We start from the raw sequence: 26855 nt of genomic DNA, 5'->3' as shown, positions 1-26855 counted from the left end.
TTATAAAGAACTGTGTAAAAGCTGCTTAATTTTCCTATCTAATATATTACAGTTCCAAATATTCTGACTCACTTTTAAGCTTTTTCTTGTATAAGTGCTTTTATTAAACACAGGAATTACTTCAAGATAGAGTAAGCATAATATCAGCAATGAAAGAGCCCAGTGATTTTATATTTTTACTGTCTAATTATGGAAAAGTTATTTCTGCTTAAATCACCATACCTTAGTCTACTCCTGTCCTTTTCCTAAAGCCAGTTTTCAGAGCAGGTGTACAGAATAAAGAGAACTTTCTCAGTCCCCCTCCACCATACACACACACACACACACACACACACACACACACACACACACACACACACTAATTTCTAAGGAAACAAGGAAACATACAAACTTTTTCTCACCACATGCTCTACCCAGTCACTGCCATGACATGCGAGGCAGACAGAAAGATAGGCAGCTACGTTCAAGGTTTGTAATATATGTGAAAAGAAAATTTAACCAAACGCTAGGCATATATCGAGACCACACTAATCTTGCAACTGAGCGCAGTGGAAACTCTGTTCGTATTCAACCTGGAGCCCCACTGATCTAAAATGGCCCATCATTTTTCTTACCATTACTCTGATAAAGTCTCTTAGGCCTTACAAAAACAAAAAACAAAAAACTGAACTATGTGAGAAAATCATCCACTAGTCAGCAGGGATAAACATTAGTGTTCTTTGGGAACCTTTGTAAATTATATGGGTCCTTTCCAAACCCAACAGGGCCCAGACACATGATTTTATTTTTTAAACATTACAGGTAATTCAAATATGCACCGTTCTTATGAAGATCATGAACAATCATTTCTTAAACTGAGTTCTAGAAGCACCTAGGATCAAAATATTCTCGATTATAAAGGACTGTATAGTTTCTAGAGTCTATAGCAGGGGTAGGCAAATTTTCTATAAAGGACCAAGTAGAAAATATTGTAGGCTTCACAGGCCATTAGGTGTCTGTCACAACTACTCAACTTTTCTCATGGTAAAGCCAAGATAATCATAAGAAATACGGAAATGAATGGATATGGTTATGTTCTAATAAAATTTTATTTACAAAATCAAGTGATGGCCAGCCATAGTTTGCTGACCCCTGGTCTACATACAATCTTTATAGTCTATAATTTCAGGTGTTCACAAGTTCCCTTTAACGACTTTCAACTTGATCTTTTCATTTTAATGATAACTTGAAAACAAACACACGTGTGATTCAACTGGATTTAACACTTACAATACGAAACACACATAAGGCTTCCAACACTTGAGTATTTACTATGTGCCAGGCTCATTTCTAAGTGTTTCATATGCATCACCTCATTTCATTTTCACATAATAACCCTATAAGGTGGTAGCAGAAATACACAGAAACAGAGAGTTAAGGTAGGCTTGCCCAAAGTGACACATGTAGGAAGTGGTAGAATCATGATTCAAACTGTGGCAATCTGGTTCCCGAGCCTGAATGCTCACTCAACTACAGCCAAGAACAGCTACACAAGTCCAGTATCTGGTTTGCATTTTTATTTATGATTGATTTAGCAGCAGGGGATACTATTTATTGTTGAGACAGATTTAATACGCATCTATGTAAAGCTGACGACTCACAGTTAAGCATTGTATTCTTCTGAACAGAAAAAAGGGATGGGAGACCTGAATCAACATAAGGCACTGGGCAGCTGGGTGGTGAAAGTGAGTCGAAAAGAACCAGTGATGTAGTCCTCAGTAAAAGGCACACTGGGAGCAATTAAGTAATAGGACATTGTCTTTCAGTTAATGTGGGTTTGTATTTTCCAGATCTATCTCCTTAGACATTCTGAATGAATAAACAAAAAGTCTATATAGACAAACATTTTTCAAAAACATGGTGATTCAAATATATATATTATAAATGAACTCTGGAGGGCCGCTAAAATTTTTTTTTTGCCTTTAAAAGGTTACTCGGGTTTCAGAACACTGAATTTGATGGAGAGAAATATGCATCACATAGGAATTAGCATTAAGCCAATACAAGGGCTACAATTCCAACTACATTGATAAGCCAAATGGATCTTATTTCAATACCTAAATGTTAATAATTGCCTTTTTTGTTTTCCGTTTATTGCAGTGAATATTTTGTTTTTTTCCTTTAACACTACTTCTTTAGAGGAAACGTAGTCTGAGAATTATTATCTCTGAAAACAATACTGTACCTTTAAAAAAATTCACTGGAAGCCAGTTTAACATGTACTACAATAAAGATCCTTTGTCTAAAGGAAGACTCAGTATCACCTGGTTCTGGAGGAATTTACTTTTTAAAGAAATAGTTTTCTTATCAATGGGTGAATGACTGGTTCTAAATAGTAATATGAAATCAATTAACTCAATGCATGAATATAATCTCCAACTAAAATTGCAGGTTATTTTGGAAGTTAAACTTTAGTGCTTTACTTTAGAAGAGAAAATGTAATGGTCCTAACATTAGAAAAAGCTTAGCACATCAGATTTAATCTACTGAAATTTGATACTATTCATTAATTTCATTTAAATTAATTCATTATACTGCTGTGACTAATGCAGTTTAACCAAATATAACCAATACTATTACTAAAAATGAAAGCAAAATTTCTTAATAACATTATTAAAATTGTGCCAGCCTTATCTGATTTTATATTGATTTTCTTAAGAGAAAATAAAAAGTATTTTAACTAGAAGAATCTAATTTATTCCATGATGTGATTCAAACATGAATCAACGAAAAAACTACTTTAAAAGGCTTTTCAAAAAAACCCCTATAAAAACATAGAAAAAATACATTTAAGTGACATTCAGAGTTCAAATCACTTTTTCCCCTTTAGTTTCAACTCACCAGAGTCCTGCAAGTCAATCTCAACCAAAACCCCTGTAAATGAGCCAGTACTATTACAGCTAGTCAAGCTGCTTCACTTACACCTCTCAGGTAAAACTGGCATCAATAAGCTTCACAGAAATAGTCATTATAAGAGACCATCACATGATCAATAGCTCATTTATTTCCTTTGCCTTGGCAGTTACTGAAGACCATTGCCCGGAAACATTCTATCCTAAAGATATTTTCCTAAATAAGCCCTTTCTTACTGGAGGCGAAAACTGGAAATATGTTAACTTTTCTGTACAAAAATCTATGTTTATTAAGCAACCATAGTTTTAAAGACTGAATTATAGTAAAATCCAGTGAATTACCACTTAGCTAATTTGTAAGTTTTATATTCACATTTATAAAACAATTTCTCTCCATTTGGAACCCAATGGAAATGAAATCTTTTGGGAATAGTTTGCACTGAGTATAATGTCTAAGAGAACACTTCACTAATCGTTTTCTCAAGCTAGTCCAAATGAATAGAATAAAATTACAGTCCCACTATTTATATAAAGTTGGATTTTGTAAAAGGAAATGACTTGAATAGATAAGCATTTTGTTTTTTCAGGTGGTATTATATTATGCTGAGCAATCTATAAAATGTATGATCAACCCAGAAATTGATATGCCAGTTTCAGGTAAGAATATTTGGCCAAAGGTCAAGTTTGTTTGTTTGTTTGTCCTCCTCCAGGCAACATTAAACATCCAGTAAAATGAGTGAATTTCTCTCCTTGGCTTCCTTTAACACCGAGTTCTAATTAATTCAGAAAAGGGCTTCCTAAACAATGTATGCTCTAGAGTGAGGAAGATGAGTTAATGTAGAAAACACTGCACTGAGGTTAAGGGTTTTTTTGAATCTTTTTGGTTCAAGGAAGAAGAATCAGGAAGCTGCCCTACTCCTAAGTTACTGCTCCTATGTCCTCAAAGAACTGACAAGTTGACCGAAGAACCAAGGGCCTCAAAGGGAGTCAACAATGTAGAAGCAGGCATAGCAGGAGTTAAAGTCCAAGAAAGCCCAGAAAACAAACTCCCCCCAATAACCAACAACTAACCATTTTGTCAATGATTATTACTTTTTTGAAGCCTGTATTGGCAATAACTACTATTCCTAGAAGGGAAAAATATAGCATATATAGGAAAATTAGGGAATAATTTCCTTTTCTGGATACTGATAAAATAACTATAACAAGAGGATGGACATGTGTGTCTACTGAATAAACCCACCAAGTTCATTATAAAACAAAAATCTTCCAGATATACCTAAAGGGTAATCGACTACAGCTTTCACATATCTAGTTAAGGAAAAAAAAATTAAACTCTTTACCACCTCGTACATGGTAAAATTCTCATCTTCATCTCTGTAAAAGACTAGATCTTCTACAAAGTTAAGTAATTTTAGGAGTGGAGTGCTAAAAGGTACCTATTGCTAAATACAACTGTTCAATTGGCTTCAAAAATTTAAGGGAATAACGGTTTACGTGTTAGATTCTGTAAGAATAAAAACTCAGTGAGTACAAAAACACTGAACCAACAGTACATAGTCAAGAACTATGCTGATGAATATATACTATTACTACCACAAGCTTAAGAAGAAAATAGTTTTGGAATTAGCATACCTTGATATTCATGTTAGCTTTTACTTAAGATAGGAAAGGTTGGTTGGTCCTAAAAGTATATAGCAAATAGCCAAACAGATTAAAATGTACACATAATACTGTAGACCATGACCGTGGGAGACTAAACAGGCAAATGATGAGCCTTAAAGATGCCACATCAAGGGCTAAATTTTATGACTAATTTAACAAAATATGATTCATAAGAATGTTCTAAAGTTTGATTAAGATTTCTGCTGCTCATAGGAATTTACAGATTTCCTTCCTTAATGGTAATATTATTTGTTCAAACAAGTCTTTATCTCAGTCTAGTAACCTATTAAGAGATTACATCTTCAATTTTCTCTATTTATGTATTTTGGGACAGATCATAGGAAATTAAGAATAACTCTAACATTAAATGGTAACACTTGGGCTAGTTTAGAAATTCCTTGACATATCAATATAAACCATTAATTGTAAGTAATCTTCTCTCTTTTTTAAAAAAGTAGCATGGGGGGTGGGGAATCTATCTTATTCTGAAACATGCAAATGATTAATTATAACTTTACATTGACACTAGGCAATAAATATGGAATAGAATTCACTAGGGGGAAAAAAAGGCTGGGAGGAAACTGTAGGGAACATGAGTTTTAAGAGTCAAAGCAAGAATTTGGAAGCTAAATTATACTATAGTCATCAGCCAGAGGACCTTGGACAAATTACTTATCTTTTGATTCTGTTTCTTCATCATAAAAATGTGTATGACTATCTTGTAGGGATTCTGTGAGGATAAGAATGGGTACTTATGTGTGAGAGCAGTTATTTCATCTTTCAACAACCTCTACACACAAATAAGAGGAAACTGTTATTGAAATATCAAATCATTCTTCTTTTAAGGTACAAAGTATACTATGAATCCTGAATATGTTATAATAAAAGCGAAGACCATCAACTTTTCTGAGTTCTTGAACCTCTCTGAATGACGGTGAGAGAGGAGTAAACAGACATTTGTAAAAATCTTTCATAGAATTTCAAGAAATTTAAGTACTTCCTTAAAGACTTTTATCGATTAAAAAACAAACAAACCCAAAAATCTCAGGTTAAAAAAAAATTAATGCTGTGTATTTGACCTACTCCTATCCTAATAATTAATATACAGATATAAGAAAAAAAAAGATGAAAGGATATCATCCTTCCAAGTTAAGAGCCACAAGGTTCGCCACCAAACAGATAAACTCATTTCCAATGATGGGAGCAAAAGTTCTACTGACTTGCACTCAACTAGAGGTGTTGCTGGCAGCCACTACTTTGTCACTTCTGTCACCACAGGAACCCCCAGAAAGCTTTCTTTCCTCCTTACCCTAGCAACGTGACAAAAAGCAGTTCATACATGGCTTTACCAAGAAAAAAAAATCTAATTCTACTTTCCAAACAGTGATTTTCTAATTTTATTTTCCAAATAGTGATCTAATAAGGCAGCTCATTCATTATTGAAATGTGAAGATCATTCTTTTGATTTTTTTTCATTTAACAACTTCAAGAGTCATTCAAACTTCTTTCCTTATACTGTTAACACTTTCAAAAAGTAAACTATTGAATAAATAACTGTCTAAGGAAATAAAGTCAATGTCTAAAACAAGTAATGTAAAGCCTAAAAAATAATTCAGGACAATTCTTGTTAACAAGCAGATATTAAAGTGCATCTAGGCAACCTTCTAATATTTAGGAAATGAGTCTCACGCATTGCTCACACATGGTGACTACTCAATATTTTTGAATATATTCTGAATTCCTAGAATAGGAATGAGAATGAAGACAACTGAATATTAATTACAAGTACCTACCATAATGCTTGGCACATAACAGATGTTTTAAAAAAGTCTGCTGGATGAACAAACCAATCAATGACAATGAATGAACAAACAACAAAGGAAATATATGACTTGACTGAAAATTTGAACAATCCAGATTTCAAACTACAGAAACCTGACTCAGACAAACCTGACAGTATGAAACTGAGTTCAAGACAAAAGGCCAAAAAAAAAAAAAAAAAAAGCAGTTATTTAAAAAGCACATATTCACTATGCAGTTTTCCAGACCTAAAGAAAATCAAAATGGCAAATAGAAATGAAATGATAGAAGAAAAGGTCCAGAATCAATAGTTTATTTGTAATGGGCTTTCTTTTAAAGCAAAGCCACATAAAGTGAAATAAATAGATACTATAGCTCAGTAGATCAATAATGATTCAATAGTTTCATTATCAAGAACTAATTTAAAAGATCTGTTCAGTTCAACCTTCAAAATCTTTGTCCCCCCAAAAAAAACCCTCAGAAATTGATTTTAAATATAAAGCACTAATAAAGTAAAAAGTAATAAAGTGTGTCAAAATTCTAAATGTGATTTGTCCATTAAATGACTCAAATTTTAAAAGGCAGGTTAACATTTTAAGTACCAAAATAGATACTTTTTGGACCCTACTTTCAAAATTGTATGTGAATGAGGTGGCAGGAAGAGAAGATAGACATTCCCAGCTATAAAGATTTTATAAAAATATAATATGAACTATATTATATAATAACTAGTTATATAATAACTAGTTAACTAAATAACTAAAGTTATATAATAACTTGCACAAAAAACATATTTCCTGACACACAAAAAAACATAGAATTTTTATTATTTAATTGTATAAAACTTTTCTTCCTTAGGCTTTTAAATTATAAAATAATATATCAGTTCTACCTTTTAACAAACTATTAAGAAAGAAAGGAATCATCTACGTTTACCCATGTGGTGCCTGAAAATTGAAAAACCAGCCCGGACATTGGAGAAAAAGTTGAACTTAAGATGGGAGTTAGATACATCAGGAATTCTAGCCTGGTTAACGAATCTGGGCATATACTTTCCGGTTTATATACTCCTTGTGATATGGAATTTCATTCGGACACATAGGCAGTATGCTAGGAGAGTTAAGAATTTTTTTTTTTTTAGATATACTGGAATCATACTGCAAATATGATACTTGGGTGTATATTTAAACTACATTTGCTCCTGTCTCACCACCTCTAAAATGCAAAAAATAATAGCACCTACCTCAAAAAACTTACAAGAGATGATACATGTACTTAAAACCCGGCACCAAATAACTGCTTAGTAGTAGCATCCCTAGTGGCACTGATATTTCGTCACTGGCATAAAACACACAGGCATAGTATCTCTATATTATAAAGAGGTACCTAACCATGAATTGGGTGGAAGGTGGAAGGGTGAGAAAGGAGTTGAAAGAGTCATACTTTTAAATTAAATAGTCACTTATCACACAAATCAGTATCACTATAACAAGAGCAGACCAGTCTACAGAGCACATTTTGTCTTCCCCCCCTCTCTTAAAGAGATGCTTAATGGTGAAACATTAAGAAAGGTACCCTGGAGAGGGAACCCTGAGGTGATGGAAATGTCCCATATCTTGTTTTGTGTTGTGGTTACACAGTGTATACAACTGTCAAAACTAAAAATACTAAACACTTAAGAACTATGTGTTTTATTTTATGCTAATTGCTTCACTATTTTTTAAAAAAAGTGCTATTTTTCTCACAGGATAATGTGAGCATTTAAAAGGAGGATAACCAAGATAATGGCTATAGTTCCCTGTGCTATACAGTAGATCCTTGTTGCTAATCTATTTTATACATAGTTGTTTGTATGTCTTCAGCCCATGCCCCTAATTTGCCCCTCCGCATTATCTTGTAATAACTTTCAATGGAGAATAATCTGTAAAAATACTGAATCATAATACTGGACACCTGAAACTAATACAATATTGTACATCAACTATATTTCAACTAAGACAATTTTTTAAAAAGGAGCATAAACAAGTCTATATTCATTATAAAATGAACTACAGGATGATATGATGTCATTCAAAACATTTTAGGCAAGATATTCTTTTAACTTTTCAGTGATAGGTCATGCAAAAGAAATTCTTCAGATCACAGGCTACTAGAATCCCCCATATTCTCATTTGCTGCAGATCTAGGAATGGACAGACATATTACAGCTGCATTTCACCTGTTGTTCAACACTTTATGTTTGAGGCCAGTCAGTGGAAATTTTGCTTCTTTCACTGTTAGTCTTAGGTAGACTTGGAGGAAAAGGGTTTGGGAGAAAAACAAGACCGGAATTACAGAGCTTTCAACTAGAAATCCAAAACCCAGCTTCTAGCTCTAGGACTAAAGGATGCATGGCAACACTGGACAAGTCACTTAACTATTCTGTGCCTCTGATCATCTCCTAGCATAGGGCTGTCATAAAGGTAAAGTGTGTGTATTTGTGAAAGCACCCTGACAAGTCAAAGCAGTTTATTATTCTAAAGTGGCGTTGGTGCTATGATACTGTAGTCGAACTCCAAATTTAATCCTGACATTTACATGTTCTCAAGGGACACCCCATGCACATCTTATCTGAACTAGAATGGAACGTTCAAGGGGCAGAAACTGGTAGGTTACTCCTACTCCAAAAACCCGGGGTAGGAGGGCGAACTTCCAGGAGTCTAGATTTCTGGGATTTGATCTTCCAAAACACCTGGGATAATCTAGTAAATTTAAAAAGGCAAATGAGGAAATAAAGCCTATATTAAGATACATTCTTCTGTATCCTCGTCTTGTCAACAATCAATGAGGAAATGAATTGCTCCTGGAATACAGAAAGGTTCACGCCTAAATTATCGTGGCGTGGTAGACAAGCCATCAGCAAGCATTAAACTGTATTCCTTCGCAAATCTTTAGCACACACCTCAACGCCTTCCTCAAATTGCGTCCATCCCAGGCACGAGTGAGTGCAAGGCCTAAAGGTCTTCAGATCATCCATCGCAACTCCCTCCCCCTTCCATTCCAGGGCCAGCGGCCTCCGGCCATCACACCCTTTCCAGATCTCCCATCCCCTGGGCCGCCAGCCTCACCAGCTGTTCCCGGCGGCTGGAGCTCCGATCGGTTGGCGCCCGGCGGCCCCGAACATTAACGACACCCAGGAGCCTGGCCTCGAGCCTCAGGCCCGAGAACAGACTCCAACTGCCACAGCACCAGCGGCTTCCCAGGAGCAGTTCAGCATTTTGAGCTGAGCTTCCGGAAGCCGACTGGAGGCGGAAACCGGATGCCGGGAGCAACCATTAGTTCTCCTCCCCGCCCCCACCCCAGCTTCCTTCTCCGAGAGTCTCTTCCTTTTGCTCGCAGAAGATATAGAAGCCAATAATTTGAAATTTTTCATAAGAAAAATTTCTTAATTTTTCTTTCTAGTCTTCCGGAAACTGAAATAGTGTGAGGGAGAAAATGTAAAGTCAACGAAAAGTTGAACCCCCGGGACCAGCGGAATGGTTTAGCCCGGTTGCCTAGGAGACCCAGAGTAACTCCAGTGGTGCAGCTGGCGCGCTGAGGCTATGGCCACATTAGCCCGGTTGCAAGCTCGGTTGACGACTGTAGCACATCAGTACTACTACAGGAACAGGTAGGGCATCAACTGGGGGAGCGCGAAAAGGCCTGGCTTCATCCCCAGCCCGTTATTCCTCAACAGGAGCTTCCTATGAGCAAATTCCCTAACTCGCTGAGTACCACCCACTTCTCTTCGTCATTTGTGGGCTGCAAACAGAATCGCAAATTTAAAAGTAGTGTTAGCATACAGGGGAATTATAGATACAGGAAGCCATGGTTATCAACTGGAGATGATTTTTTAAATTTCAGTATAATTAAAATTGTAAAATGAAGTGTTTTCCTTTGACATAATCACTCAGCAATGTGATGAAACCTGTGTCCTCCTTGTGGAAGGATTAATGGCCTGACTGGGGTCGCCCAGGTTCCTCAGCTGGGTGAGCTCAGAGTATCCCCCATCTACCTGGGGATTTGAACCTCCTTTATGTCACAAATATCATTGAACTCAACTGTTCTGTGACTCAATTGTCTTCCCGAAGTGACAGTATCTAAACTATAATTTTTTTTTTTTTTTGTGGTACGCGGGCCTCTCACTGTTGTGGCCTCTCCTGTTGCGGAGCACAGGCTCTGGACGCGCAGGCTCAGCGGCCATGGCTCACGGGCCTAGCCGCTCCGCGGCATATGGGATCTTCCCGGACCGGGGCATGAACCCGTGTCCCCTGCCTCGGCAGGCGGACTCTCAACCACTGCGCCACAAGGGAAGCCCTCTAAACTATTCTGACAGGATAATCAGTACCAATATGTTAATTAATAGAAGAGGGCTAAGGAAGACACTAGCGACCTTATCCATCTCTCTACACCTAATCTTCTCACTAGTGGTTCATTTGAACACTGGCCTTCTGGAAGCAGTGCCTCAGGAGATTTTCCAACTTAAGAAAAAATCCAAAAAAAGTAAATCAGACCATAGTAAAAGATAGTGACATGCTAGACCAATGGAAAACATGCCAAGAAGACAGAATCTTGCTGAGCTGTTCTTATTCTAACAGTTTTCTCACCTACTACATTCTTAGAGCACCGTGTACCTTTTACAGCACTTGATCACAATTTAATTTTACATTCTGTTGTGAGATAATATATGAGATATATAAGTATCATCCCTCTTAGCTGCACAATAATTACTTGTCTAATAATTCCATAAATGAATCTTTCAATCAATCATTGGTCCTGGTTTACATAAATGTATGAAAAATAGCTAAAGACAGAAATTATGTATTATCTATAATTATAGATAAATTATGTGGAAGGTCCTGTATTTATGACTTAGATATCTAAAAGAAATAAATTCCATCCCTCTGATGTTCACAGCCTAATATGGAATATAGGCATTTAGAAGATAATTACAACAGAGCAAGCATGAACAGGAAGGGAAATGACTAACATTTCTTGAGCACTGATTATATGCTGGGCATTGCATTAGGAACTTTTCCATACAGTGTTCATTTGGTTTTCAAAACTTTACAAGTGAATGTATTAATCTATATTTTTAGAGCTTGAGAACAGTGTTCTAGAAAAGCTTGGTGAAGTGTCATGCAACTGCAAACAGACATAATTTTTTTCTAAAGATTTCAGTGTTAATCTTTGTCTCCATCTCCTGACTTTTGACAATGGGCACATTTTCCCAAAGCTGGAGGTGGTCTGGAGAAAAAACTAGGGCCATACAAAGGCCATGATGAGAATAGGCTGGCATTCCTTCCATTTCATTTATTATTAATATTTTCAGTATGAAGGAAAGTCTCTAAAGATCACGAAGGAATCAAAACTTCCAAGTTTGCCTAGTTTAAAAAAAAAAAGGGTATTGATTAGCATAGGAGCAAAAACCATATAAAATGTTAGTATATGAAAAATTAAACGGGCAATTTCCTTACGAGATTGTCATTTCTCATCTGTTATTGACTAGATTAGTTCTTTTGCAAACTTCAGTGTACATGAGAATCACCTGAGGGTCTTGGTAAAATGCAGATTCTGACTCAGTGGGTCTCAGTTATGGCCAGCAAATCTGCATTTCTCACAAGAGTTCCTGTCAGGCCCCATTTTGCATAAAAAGGGAGACTTTGTAAGCAAAAAAAAAATGGTATATGGGCCTATCGTTTAATTTGTAAACGTCCGTACAAGTTATATATTTATTCCTTCTTTACATGAGGCAAAGAAAATAAGGTTCAGATGGATTGATAATTTGTATGAGGTCATACAGCTACTAAGTCTCAAAACCAAAAAACCCAACTCTAAGGCTTATGCTCTTCACTACCATACTAGACAAGATTTTCTTCCCACTACACTGGTTTTGATGAATTAACTGACAGGAAGCACCAAGATCCAGAAATCCAAATGGCATGAGCATACTGTTTCAACTCCATTAGCATGTAGGCACCAGAGTTGGAAGAAACAATTTTAATTCTTGGTTTGTTTTATTGTCTTCTATGTTGGTAACAACACAGTGGCAAAAATGTTTCTACCTAACAGCTGGCACCAGATTGCCTCTGAAGTTGAAACATGGCTTTGCTGGGAAAAATATACTATGACTAAGTGCTTAGATTAGCACCTGAATCCTCCAGGGCCTGGGTGTCCAGCCAGGAAGAGAGAAGCTTCTCTGCCTAACATAGGGGAAAGATTTGGAATTCCAAGAAGTGAAAAGCAAATATGGTGGTAGCTGATGTGATAAGAAAGCTAGGGGCATAGGTAGAGTTGTGCATTATCAAACCTGTCCAAGCCCTTTGGGAAGTTGCTCCCACAAGAAATGTTTGGTGGGCACTCATGTTTGGTGGTCTACTCATCAAAGAGACTGAATATTGTGTCTAGGATGTTACAGGGTGGCACAAAGATAATACACAGTTGTTATTTGACTAAGTATTGGCCTTTTTTTTTTTTTTTAAACTTTCACTATTACTTCCTAGTTTCATTTCTATTCTTCTGAATTACTGAGATTTCTTTGTGACTTATTGGTCATTTATACTGTCCTATTTGTGGAAAGAAGAATTTGGTATATGTTCATTAATCATATTGTTCATTTTCCCCATATCCTTATTTAAATTTCATCTAGTTGATCTGTCAAATGCTAATAGGAATGAGTTCAAAATGTCCGTCTTCCACTTAATTCCACTGAGTTTCCACTGTGTGGTATCCTCTTATGTCATGTTATTTAGCTTATATATGTGTACTGGTGTGTGTCTCTTCATTATTGGCTATATATTGGTCTTTTTTGAATGTTCAAAATGTTTCACCTTTGAATACTACTTGCAGTTTTTAAAAATTATTTTTATTATTTCTTTAAACAGATTTATTGCAGTAACATATAACTTGTAATATTAATATTGATCCTCTTTTATCTGATCTGAGTTAATCATATCACTTTTGTATATTTCTCTTCACAAATAGCACATTTTAGGGTTTTAAATAATTAGAACCCAGGAAATTTGTGATGGGTTAAGTTCATTTCTTTTTTTTTTAATTTAATTTTTATTTTATATTGGAGTAGAGTTGATTTACAACGCTGTGTAGTTTCAGGTGTACAGCAAAGTGATTCATTTCTACATATACATATTGATATATAGGCATTTTACATGTTCACCCTATGTTAAGCTACTTTTTAATTCTTGTCCCTCTCTGTCATGACTTCTCATGTAGAAGCTGTGCTTTATTTTTTTGTTTTAGATTTTAATATTATTCAGAAGAGAACTTATTTCTAACATTTCTTATGAGAACTTAATGCACTCTACTTAGATTCTCAATACTATATTTATGAATTAAATATTCACTGATTAATTAAATATGAATGGAGCACCTATTATGTGCTAAGGACTGTTCTAGGTATTGAGGATACAGCAGTGAACAAAAGAGTCATGAGGGAGACAGAACATAAATAAACTTACATATAATATTTTGTCTTGAGGTGATCGTAACCAAAAAGAATAAAGCAAGGTAGGGTGAGCAAAGCGTGAACAAACATCCTGTTTTAAATAGAGTGGTCTAAGGTTGCTCCTCTGATCAGGTAATATTTAAACAGAGACCTAATAAAAGTGGATGAGTAGGCCTACTAGATAGGGATCTCAGGGATGAGCCTTCAGGAGCTGTAACATCAAGTGCTATGGCCCTGTTGTCAGAAGCCTGCATGAATGTGTTGCAGGACAGGGTTGGAAGCCAGATCATTTGGAACTTTTAAGCCATAGTAAAGATATTGGATTCTACTCTGATTAAGATAGGAAGTCATAGGGGATTTTCAATAGAGGAGTGACTTGATCTGACTTCTGTCTTTAAAAATGAAGAAAACTCCGAACTTATTTTGAAATTGGTAGAGCATTTTGATTTTGTTTTCTTTTTTCTGCTTTCCTCCTCCAATTCCATCGTTTATTCGTTTAACTCTTTGTGGCCTGTTTTGCTTGTTAAGAAAATTAAAGTCAAATTTGGCTTTATGAGAAAAATAAATAAGATTTGAAATCATTTTAAACCATATATAGTTTCCTAAAGGTAGATAAGCAGAAATTAACCTAATATATGTCAAAATCTCTTCTAATTAACTTAGCTGAAGGGTATGTGTAGGGAAATATTGAGAAGCGGTTGCTCAGGAAGAGGGCTAGAAGTTCGCCAGAGACACTGTAGAGACCAAGTGGCTAACTCAAATTTCCAGATCCCTTACCCTCTGAAACGGGGCATGGGGAGTGCGTGAGGATAGAGAGAAGGGAGTAGAAAGAGAAATAAATGCAATTGAATATCTGTTATGTGCTGAGAACTCTGTTAAGTGCTTTCACAAATATTATTTTATTTTGACTTTCACAGTAATCATATGAAGTGGTTTTTATTATTCCTACTTTACAACGGAGGAAAATGAGATCTTGAAAGTGTAAGGTACTTGTTCAAAAAGATCCAAGATCTAATGAAGTTTGATTCATCTCAGTCCAAACCTTATGCTTGGAATATGGGGACTTTAAATCAAGTCCCTGCATGGAATTAGGTACATCAAATACATAAGGTCTAACCTGCCTTTCTAAGGTCAAGTTGAGGAAAGGGACACACCTGGTATGGCAAGTACTCTCCAGTACAAGACCAGCGATTTACCTGGACTTCATTACCTTGTGTCAACCTAAAGTATAATGTTCCTTAAGTTGGCCTGATTCTGGAATCCATTATTCCCATAAACATAATTAATTTGTTTCTAACTCCAACATAGTCAAAGGTTCCTGACTGTATTCTTAGTTTAATTAGTTGGTTTGATGTCCTTGACTTTGGACAATCATCTTGGTCCTAATAGCCTAAAGATTGTAAATAGCACTTAGTCGGATAGACACGAGTCTCTTCCTCTGATTCTAATTAGTTGCTGATTTTTCTGTTCAGTGGGACTCAATTCTGACCAGTAAAATTTAGCAAGGCTTCTGCCAAGCATACAAGGATGATTTATGCCAGAGTGCAGGAACAGTTGAAAGCCTAATTCTGTGTTACTTTAGGCTTAAACTTAAGCTCTTAAATTTATACTCTTACCTTAGTTAAGCACTTTAAATATCAGCTTTCTCATCTGTAAATGAGGCAATAATGCCTATTGAGATGTCAACTAAGAAAATTAAATGATTTTTGTCACATTAGTTAGCACCCAGTAAAATCATAATATTGAAATCACAACAGGAGGGCAAAGAATAAAATGCATATGATCGACTCATCGGACATAAGAAAGGCAGTTGATAAATTTATTTATTTATGAGTATTTTTCTTTTCTTTATAAAAGTTTTAAAAAATTTGATAAATTATGTACATTTAATGAAGTACATAAACTATAAGTGTAAAGCTTAATAATTTTTACGTATGTGTATACCCGTGTAACCATCATTCAGATAAAATTCTCAAGTTAAAAAAATCTTTATATATGAGAAATAAAGGGAAATGTGCTTATAATAAAGAATATGTTTCTAAAACCAATAGCCAACATCATGTGTATTGATGAAATACAATATCGATAGTTCCATTTAATTCAAAAACAAGAGAAAAATACACATTAATTCTACTATTCGGAATCTTTTTCTGGAAATTGTAGCCAATACTGTAATAAAATAAATATTTATTAGTAAATATTAGGAAGAAGTAAAGGTTGGTTACAGATCATGAAATTATAAAGCTGAAAAAATGCAAGATAATCTACTTAAAAACTCTTAGAAATAAAATGAATTTGATAAAGTGATTACAAGGTAAACTTAGAAAAATCAGTCGCTCTTCTTGGTACCAGCAATAACTAGATGAGGAATTAGATCAGAAGACATACTAAGCATTTATGTGTACTTCTCCTTTGATTCCATTCAAAATACAGTTAAGTGTAAAAAAATTTTTAAAGACTAAATGTACAAAATTTTAAGAACAAAAAAGCATGCAATTAGTAGACCAGTAATTTTGAAGAATTTCTAGAAAACAAAAATTCAGTAGGAAGAAGGAGAGATGGGAGTCTAAGCCAGGAGCTCTTATTCTTTTCTCCCTTGCACATCTGTGTTTAGACAACTCAATTTTCAAAATAAGGGAAACACAGCTATAAGGACCAAGAACCCCACTGCTTAGAAAGAAGCCTGCATCTGGTAGTCCACAGATGATGCAGATACTAGCAGGACCTCTGGTATGTCTCCAAAATCGGCTACCAAAAGCTTGAAGAATCACTTCTGAGAATGAATAGCTTCTTTTCTTTGACCATGGAAGCTCTGGAATCCTCCTGACCTGGAACTGGTTTAACGAATACCTATGCCTCAGGCACCGAAAGAGAGATCTCAGTTCCCCAACATGTTCACTGCTGGCTCATTGAACAGAGAACGTTTTTACAGTAACTTTTACTGCCTGTCAGTACGCTACTGCCCTAGTGACCTGAGCAGGCAGTCCTGCCTAGATATCAAGCAATTGAATATCTATCAACATAAATAGGCAGAGAAAATTCATAAGCCATACAAGGGAACTTTAGTTTGGAGGAAGGAGATTAAGCTAAGAAGCCAGAATAGGTGGCTACTGTGGAGTTAGAACTAATGGAGGACACAGATGTAAACTTTAGTAAAAATATAATGAGAACTTTTACAGAAATAAAATTAGAGAGAAAAAAATTACTGGAACCAATTAAAATTCTTTTCAGCTTAAAAATGTAAGAAATCAATTAAAAAATAGGATAGTCATAACTGAAATATAAATGTTTCAGGAAAGCAATGTGGTAGACATATCTATGGGACTTAGTATATGAATAATAGTCACTGCAGAATATGGAGTAGGAATGGGAAGGAGATAGATTAATAATAAAGAAATACTAGAAGAAAATGTTCCTAAACTGAAGAATGAGTATGGCTTTGAATTGAAAGGACTGTCTGAGTCCTAGACAGGATTTTCTTTTGGAAGACATACTTCTTGGTTATTATCTATCCAAGGATACAGAAAAATTTTTACAAGCTTCTAATATAGATAGAAAAGAGAAAAGTGATTTGCTAAGGAAAGAGTTCAGCATTGGATGGCTCATATGCAACACAGAGACCTAGAAAAGGACAATAATTATCGATTATTCAAGGTAACAACTAAAAATCCTAAACCTAGCAAAGATCTTATTCATTCTTTTGATGAGATATTTTTAGACGTGTAAAGACTCAGAGTTACATCATCCATGTACCCAACCTGAGGAAATGTTCTCTAGAAAGTACTCTGTGTAATCAAATTAAAATTAAATCATAACAAGGATTTGAGGATAGGGGAAGAACAAAAGAAGTAACAGAAACAATGATGAGCAATTATACTTGTATGTAGTATTTATGGTTAAATTTAGATAAGCATTGTGATGCTGAGATTTATGAGATACCCCTTATTCTACGCAGTTAAAAGAATCCAGTTGGCACTTTCAGTATTCTTCCTAGACATCTTTGTGCAGGTTCAAAAAGTCATTAGTACATTTTCAATCAACAAGCAGTTACAGGCAACAGTCCTGCTAATTGTATCACTAATACATAATGCAGGTATTTCTTTATCTAGCTTCTAATCTGTTACCTCTCCACTCTTCTAGCCTAAATTGTCTCTTTAGTGGCCTTAAGAACTCCTCTACTGGCTCCCCCATCACCTACTCCCAAAGCCAATACATATATTTTAGGTTTATGGTAATGTCTACCATACTATCTTTCAGTTTTCTATGTAGTCAAATTAGTCAATCTATTTCTCTGGCTTTGGGGAATTTTAGCCTATTTTTGAAGGGTCTTTTCCAGCCCATGATTATGAGAAAATTTTCTGTATTTACTGATAATATTAAAGTTTTATTACATTTTTCCTTCACTCTTTACGCAGTTATATTTCTATGCATGTATTGTGTGAGATAATAACTTAATTTTTTTTTGTAGACATACAGTTGTCTCAACACCATTTATTGAACTATCCACACTTTCCTTAGTAATTTTAAATTTTGCATGATAAATAAATAAAAGGGGTTAAAATTGCACAGGAAGAACTACAATTGTCTTTTTTTTTATTGAGTAGAGTTGGTTTACAATGTCGTGCCAGTCTGCTGTACAGCAAAGTGACTCAGTTACACACATATAGACATTCTTTTTTTAATATTCTTTTCTATTTTGTTTTATCACAGGATATTGAATTTAGTTCCCTGTGCTGTGCATTAGGACCTTGTTGTTTATCCATTCTAAATGTAATAGTTTCCATCTACCAATCTCAAACTCCCAGTTCATTCCTCCCCCTCCCCCTCCCCCTTGGTAAACCATAAGTCTGTTCTCTATGTCTATGAGTCTGTTTCTGTTTTGTAGTTATGTTCATTTGTGTCATATTTTAGATTCCACATGTAAGTGTTATTATATGGTATTTGTCTTTCTCTTTCTGACTTACTTCATCTAGTATGATAATCTCTAGGTCCATCCATGTTGCTGCAAATGGCATTGTTTCATTCTTTTTTATGGCTAAGTAGTATTCCATTGTATATATGTACCACATCTTCTTTATCCATTCATCTGTTGATGAACATTTAGGTTGTTTCCATTTTTTGGCTATTGTGAACAGTGCAGCTATGAACATAGGGGTGCATGTATCTTTATGAATTATAGTTTTGTCCAGGTATATTCCCAGAAGTGGGATTTCTGGATCATATGGTAATTCTATGTTTAGTTTTCTGAGGAACCTCCATAAAATTGTCTTTATTCACTGAAAACACAATTTTATGCATATATAACTCTAAACCACCTACAAACAAAATGATTTAGAAATAAAAAGTGAATTTAGCAAGATTGCAGGATACAATACACAAAAATCAATTTTTTTAATATAATAGCAGTGGGCTATTATAATTTGAAACTACAAAAATAATATAATTTACAATAGCATCAAAATGCATATGACTGTATCTACTTACCCTATAGAAATATGTACACAATTTGTGCACAGAGTATTTTATATATAGGGTTATGTATAAAGGCATTCATTAAAGCATTATTTCTAATAGGAAAAACACAGAAGAGACTTATATGTATTTGTAACTAATCTGGCTAAATAAATAAAGGCATATTCACATGATGGAATATTAAGTGGCAGTTTAAAAGAGTGAAAAATTTTATACGTAATAACATAAAAATCTCTGAGACAAAGTAAAAAAAAGAGGTCATAGAAAGCATGTAATACATTTAGCATGAAATTTTTATGTATAAATACATAGAGACACAAAAATATGGATCTGGAATCATATAACAAGCTGTTAATAATGATTAGATTTTGAAAATTGGAGGATAAGGTAGGTTGAAATGGAATCAATTTTTTTCTCTATTTTTCTATATGGTTTAAATTTTTAGATTAAGCTTTGGATGTTCATGTATTATTTGTGAAATAAACAGTAAATAAATAGGTAAAAATTTGTTTTTATTTTTTTTTTAATTTTAATTTTAATTCTTTTGGCTGCACCACCCAGCTTGTGGGATCTTAGTTCCCCGACCAGGGATTGAACCCAGGCCCTCAACAGTGAAAGCACTGAGTCTTAACCACTGGACTTCCAGGGAATTCCCCCAAATTTTGTTTTGGAAAAGTAAAATTAAATATATAAAATAAGTGTCCATGAAGATGTAACTGGTACAAAACTTGCCCTCCCACCATGAAAAATTAGAAGACTGAACAAAATATATGAAAACTTATTTCTAGACATGGATGCAACAGACAGTGCAGGATTAGGATCTCTAAAAGAAAGGAAACAAATTACATTATCCAGACAATTACCCCTCTTTATTCCTGGAGGTAATTTCTGAACAAAATCCAAATTCTCAACAGTATAACCTTCATAGTATCCAGCATCTATTCCTAAATTATTAGTAGGACAAAAATGTAGCAAACTAAGACCTATAACAAGGAGGAGAAAAATCAGTTAATAAAAACAGACCAGAAATACAAAGATAATAAAATTAGCAGACAAGGATTTTTAAATAGTGACTCAGAATTTAAAGACTTAAAGGAAAATATGAGCATAATGAGAAGTTAAATGGAATATAAAGAAGAAGCAAATGAAACTTTCAGAGATTAAAAAAACACAGCAGGGCTTCCCTGGTGGCGCAGTGGTTGAGAGTCCGCCTGCCGATGCAGGGGACACGGGTTCGTGCCCTGGTCCGGGAAGATCCCACATGCCGCGGAGCGCTGGGCCCGTGAGCCATGGCCTCTGAGCCTGCGCGTCCGGAGCCTGTGCTCCGCAACGGGAGAGGCTACAGCAGTGAGAGGCCCGCGTACCTCAAAAAACAAAACAAAACAAAACAACAAAAAAACAGCATCTGAAAGAAATAATTCACTAGGTGGACTAAACATCAGACTAAAATATTGCAAATAAAAGATCAATTAATTTGAAGACATACCAAATATATATTATTGGGTAGAGTGTTCTATAAATATAAATTATATCAAGTTGGTTGATAAATATTCACATTTTCTATATTGTTAAGGATTTCCTGTACAGTTGTCCTATCAATTATTTGGGGAGATATATTGCAATTCCCAACTATAATTGTGGACTTGTCTATTTCTCCTTTTAGTTTTGTCAGGTTTTGCTTCATGTATTTTGAAGCTTTATTATTAGGTGCATATGCCTTTAAAATGATCATATCTGCTTAACAGATATGATAAATTAACATTTTTATCATTGTAAGATGGTTTTCTTTGTGCATGATAATTTCCCTTACTCTTAAGTCTACTTTAAATAATATATTTTAAGCTATGAAAAGTGTTTGAAGAATTTAAAACAATAATGAGATGCCCTTCTTTCTTGTGTGTGTGTGTGTGTGTGTGTGTGTGTGTGTATACAATCTCAAATTTACATAAAAGTTGCAATACAGTACAGAGAGACTTCTTTCAAAAACAAAATGGGGATGGGTTGCAGTCTGATGCCTTGCAAATTCTTTTTCCATATAAGAACATTTTCTACGTAACCACAATTCAACCATCAAAATCAAGAAATTAATATTTGTACATTTCCACCATCTAATCTTCAGACTCCAACCTTTGCCAATTGTCCCAATAATGTTATTTATAGCAAAAAATGTTGTTTGTTTTGTCTCTTTGGTTATTTTTAATATAGAGCATTTTCTCAAATTTTCTTCAATTTTCATGACCTTGACCCCTTTGAAGAACACAGATCAGTTATTTTGTGGAATTTCCCTCAGTTTAAGTTTGTCTGATTTTTCCTCTATTAGATTCAAGGTATGTATCTGTGGCAGAAATATCACAGAAGTAATGCTCTGATCTTTTCAATACATCTACCAGGTACTGCATGATTTTGATTTGTCCAGTTACTGGTGGGGTTCATTTGGATAATGTCATTAAGGTTATGTCTGCTAGGCTTCTTCACTATGATGTTCTTTTTTCCTTTGTATCTAACAGGTGTTTTTTAAAAGCAAGTCGTTTGAAGTTGTCCCTCTTCTAATTTTCAATTTATTTAAATATTTTCTTATTTATATCGTTATGGACTCATATGTTCCTATTTTAGTCAATGGGTTAAAATCCATTGCTCTTATTTATGTTCATGCTAACATTGTCCCAGATTTGTCTAATGGAAGCCACTAAAAGCTTCCTTCTGTGTCCTGATCATGGTAATACTCTCCTGCTTTCTGACACAAAAAAGTTGAGGCTAAGCTTTTACTCTTTCTGCCCCAGCCCTGGAGTTATCCATTTCTTCAAGGACCTCTTGTTTCTTTTAGTAGATGCCTGTACCATTGGGTGTTGCTGTTCTCAAGCCCTCTCAAGTGGACAGAGCTAGGAAATATGTGTATATATGCATTTGCACAGAGTTTACATCTATACTTTATCTATGTATCTATCCATTCATCCGTCCATGTAGATGTTGAAATCCATGAGTTTACATTGACAACTCTATTTCAAATCCAGCACTACAGAGTTCATTCTAGTTATTTTCCCTTTTCTTTTATTTTTAATATATTCACTTATTTGGCCAATCCCTCTGTATGTAATCAAACTCCTGTCACCACAGCTGCTTTTTCTTTTAGGTATACCACTTTCCACCCTGTGTGAGGTCTTCCTCTCTGTGCTGAACTATCACCTCCCAGCCAACTTGGGTACTCTTTTCATCACTCTTGGGCTCTGATTCCCTGTCTGGCTGCCCTCCCATGTGTACCTTTCCTTTACCTTTCCTCAACACCCTAAAGCCAGGCCTCTCCATGGGAATACTCTCCTTACTCAGACTGGGACAACCTACCCCAGGGGTCTCCCCCCCGCCATGTGGATGCCCACCTTACCCCGCACAGGCTGTTATACCCCATGCTGAGCCATGGGGTCCTCGCCATCCTCCCACCCCCAGCACAGATCTTTGCTTTTCTTGCCCACTGCTGATTTCTTTAGGACTTACTTGTTCAGGAAATGAAGTGAAGAGAAGTGAGAAGGAAGATGAAGAAAAGCAAATAGGAAATATTTTAAAAGTACAGTAACAGTATAAATCTACATGACAAACTATGATAATCCCTACTTGATGATCTAATGCTTATGTATTGGCAACCCATGATTCATTGAACTGTGAAGTAATAATAATAACGAGAGCTATTAATGAAAAGCAAAGCATGGCTTCTACCTTCTAAAATGTCGTATTTCTCATCATCAAGTAGTTATTGACCTCTTATTAGTAACATGGGTGATGATCAGAGCCCAAAGTAGAAAATAAGCATAATTCCTGCCTTTAAGGAGCTTGAAATCCTTTAAGACCTAATAGTGAAATGATATGGAAAAAAGTAATCATTTTACACATCAATATGTCTTATAACACAGGACAGCTACTATCGGAATTTTATTCCTAGTGTCTAAAATAGCTACAAGTTATATGATAATGAAAAGGAAAGCGTATTGGGTTTTTAATCTAGTATTTATTTAGTAGCTAAGGTCAGACTAAGCATAGTATTTTGATGTGTAAAATGCATATTTTTTGCATATTACTGGAAAAATACTTAACCACACATTTTTTCATTTTTATTTATGGTCAGTTATTTTCTGGCCACTAATTACGTATGTGCACATTACTGTTATAATACTTCTAACTGATGATGAAAGGACTAGAAACTTCCAGCTTTTTCTTGATGTTTTATTACATTCCTGGTAATACTTTTGGTCTTTCATCATTATTAATTCACTTAGGATTCACTGTGTTAATGCTGATGATAATAAATTTATTTTAAATTCAGGTAGATGTCATGTTTTATTCACTGCTATAGGATTTCCATTGTAATTTGGAACTAATTAATATATCATTAAAATAAAGTGTTACCCACATTTTTCATTTTAAACATAAAATGTCTAGCAGTTCATGACATATTGTATGAGTATGCAGCATCCCAGTGGCAACCCAAGTATCTGTAATTTCATTTTTAAGCAGTTAAAAAAATGGCAACAGAAAAATGTTTATAGATGTCAAATTTCAGCACATAACTTGAAACTTAGCAGTTCTAGTTAACTACTAGTTATTTTAAAGTATGTCCCTTTAATTTAATGTATGGTTCTTATTAGTGTCATAGTATGCTTTTATTTATATAACTGTTAAAAAAATCCCAGAGATTTTTAATAACTCCAAAAAGAAATGATTTCATCTTCCTTTTGACTAGGTATTATATGTTAGCATTATTACCAGGAGAGTTAAAAGAAACATAAACTCAGGACAGGTAATTTGATTGCTTATCTTCTGTATTTCTTATGACAATTATAAGTAAGGCATAAGTTCAAACTAATACGCTAGTTGAAAAGAAGTAGTAGGCATATCTGTATACTCTGTATTTTTTCTCCCTCCTTTGCAAAGATAGTCAGTTGTTGATTGCTCCTGGTGAAGGACAGAAGAATGTTTTCAGTAATTTAAATAGAGCATAGTTGACCCTTGAACAACATGGGTTTGAACTGGCTGAGTCCACTTATACTCAGATTGTTTTCAACAAATACATTCTGCAGTGCTACACAATCCCCAGTTGGTTGAATCCATGGATGTGGAACTGCAGATATGGGGGTTGACTGTAAAATTATACATGGATTTTTGACTGTAAAAATCCCGTAACACCCACATTATTCAAGGGTCAACTGTATATTTAAAACTGAAAAACAGGTCTACTATAGTTATATTAAATTAATGATAAAAAGGGTTAAATAACCATGAGAAACCATTTTATCTCATTATCATGAATTTGACTTTACATCAGCCTCTTTCAATAAATGTTTCTTTCCTTATCTTCTTTATACTCTATCTTCTTTGAATTGCCTGCTCTACTAGACATTGCGTTGCTTTATCTTTTCTATTTTTGCCCTAAGTGACATTTTATATCCTGCACTAGAATATCTTATTATTGGCTAGGATAAAATGATAAAAGAAAAATGAAAGATTCCTTCTAACCCTGTAACCCCTTGAAACAGTGGCCTTGTTTTCATGACTTTTTCATGGCATTTGACACTGTTTAATCATGATCTCCCTTTCCTGATGCCTTTCCATTAACGTCTAATGAACTGCAAAATACTTGTCTCTTATACTTGGGCCTTTTTGTTTTTTTTTTCCCCTTATTTAACACCTTTCACTATAAATTTTTTTGACCCAGAGTCTGTTAAACTTTGGAGATGTGTGGTGCCAGTGCCACAATGTGATATTGAGGGAGTCTAATATCCCTTAATATTATACACAAAATTCTGAGAACCGTTAAGAACTTTACCTTCTGCCTTGGCTTCAGCTATTACTTATCATATCTTCCTTCTTTTCTTCCTTTCTTCCTTCTTTTCTTTCTTTCTTCCATCCTTCCACGAACATTAGTTTAGCTCCTCCTATGTATCAGATACTTTAGTACATGTTGGGATACAGATATGAATAAAAGGTGAGCCTCTCAAGAAGATAAATGTTATAATTAGTATATAGAAGAAATTCCAGGGTACTCTAAAGATACATCTCTCTGGAAGTTGCAAAAGTCAGTTCAAGAAGAGGGCGTAGTTTTGTGATAGTTTGAGGGCAAGAGAGCACAGGGCCTGTTCTGTGAACTGTAAGGGTAGAACGGCTCTATCATAGGATTGAAATGGTAAAAGAAGACATGGGAGATTAAGTCTGAGCCTGAGCTGGGAGGACTTTGAAATCTCAAGGCTTTAGACTTCATTCAGAAGACTTGGGGTGTTTTGTGGGGTTGCCATGAAAGGATTTTAGAAAAAAATGGACTTGATTAGATTCATGTTTTAGAAAGACCATTCAAACAATAGCTTGAAGGATAGAGTAGAATAAAAGACTAGTGTCTAGGAAACAATGCTTTTGCAAGTAACTAATCTTAAAAATATGAACACATGAACTAATGCAAAGAATTGGTTTTACAGTTTTTGATTTGAGCAGTTGGGTGAATCATATTGTCTTTCATGAGAAATGGCTTGCAGAAAAGAGCTGTTCTAAGAGAGAATAGAGGATGGGTGTGTGTGGAGGAGGGATGAGAGGAGTTATTTTAGATATGTTGAATTTGAAGTGCCTGAGGAATATCTCGGCACAGGCGTTAAGATGTTTTAGATATACAGATCAGGAGAGTTGCCCATCGTCTGAGAGCCTACTCAAAATGCTTCCTTTGGCTCCCATCTTTCCCTACTCATTATTTCCTAAAAAAACAAATGGAAAAAAACTTTTCTACTTCTGAATTTTCCAGATCTTTCCTTCTGACATGGTATTTTACTTTTCTCATACAGTATTTCACTTTTCGCATAATTTTATTTACTGTTGCTATTATTTTTCAGTTCTATTATTGGGTGGGCCAAAAGGTTCTTTCATTTTTTCCATAAGATGGCTGTAGTAGCGCTTAGTTGTCTTTAGCTTCATTCGAAACAATTCTGTTAGATTGTATGTGACAGCTGTCATATCAGCATGCATTTAAAAAAACATCAAAATTGGTGAATTTTTGTGCAGCCATTTTAATATTGAAGATGGAAGAAAAAAAGCAACATTTTCAGTATATTATGCTTTATCATTTCAAGAAAGGTAAAATGCAACTGAAACGCAAAAAAAGATTTGTGCAGAAGGTGCTGTGACTGATCGAATGTATCAAAAGTGGTTTGCAAAGTTTCGTGCTGGAGATTTCTCGCTGGACGATGCTCCACAGTCAGGTAGGACAGTTGAAGTTGATAGTGATCAAATTGAAACAATAATTGAGAACAATCAATGTTATGTCACACAGCAGATAGCCAACATACTCAAAATATCCAAATCAAGCGTTGAAAATCTTTTGCACCAGCTTGGTTGTGTGAATCGCTTTGATGTTTGGGTTCCACATAAGTTAAGTGAAAAAACCTTCTTGACCATATTTCCGCACGTGATTCTTTACTGAAAACGTTCCGTTTTTAAAACAATTTGTGACGGGTGATGAAAAGTGGACACAATACTGTGGAATGGAAGAGATCGTGGGGCAAGCAAAATGAACCACC

At 35.0% G+C, this 26855-nt stretch overlaps 2 protein-coding genes across 5 annotated transcripts in view; one reads left to right on the top strand and one right to left on the bottom strand.

Moving 5' to 3' along the window:
* GPATCH2 (G-patch domain containing 2) overlaps positions 1-9615 on the bottom strand; it is a 169374-nt gene extending 159759 nt beyond the window's left edge. For 2 of the 4 annotated variants that reach the window (XM_024739204.1, XM_024739205.1), the window contains exon 1: positions 9464-9605. In XM_024739204.1, coding sequence (XP_024594972.1) covers positions 9464-9519 — 56 coding nt within the window. In that variant the 5' untranslated portion in view covers positions 9520-9605. Of the gene's footprint in view, positions 1-9463 lie in introns of all 4 variants that reach the window. The other 2 variants (XM_024739206.1, XM_024739203.1) reach the window with 2 other exon arrangements.
* A 322-nt stretch (positions 9616-9937) lies between these two features.
* SPATA17 (spermatogenesis associated 17) overlaps positions 9938-26855 on the top strand; it is a 184994-nt gene continuing 168076 nt past the window's right edge. Inside the window, exon 1 of the mRNA XM_024739215.1 lies at positions 9938-10005. Coding sequence (XP_024594983.1) covers positions 9938-10005 — 68 coding nt within the window. The remainder of the gene's footprint in view (positions 10006-26855) is intronic.

The sequence above is a fragment of the Neophocaena asiaeorientalis genome, unplaced genomic scaffold, assembly GCF_003031525.2.
Source record: "Neophocaena asiaeorientalis asiaeorientalis breed wild unplaced genomic scaffold, Neophocaena_asiaeorientalis_V1.1 scaffold477, whole genome shotgun sequence".
In the NCBI taxonomy this organism is placed as follows: domain Eukaryota; kingdom Metazoa; phylum Chordata; class Mammalia; order Artiodactyla; family Phocoenidae; genus Neophocaena; species Neophocaena asiaeorientalis.
Note: the sequence above shows the minus strand (reverse complement) of the source record. Positions and strands in the feature narration are given on the sequence as shown.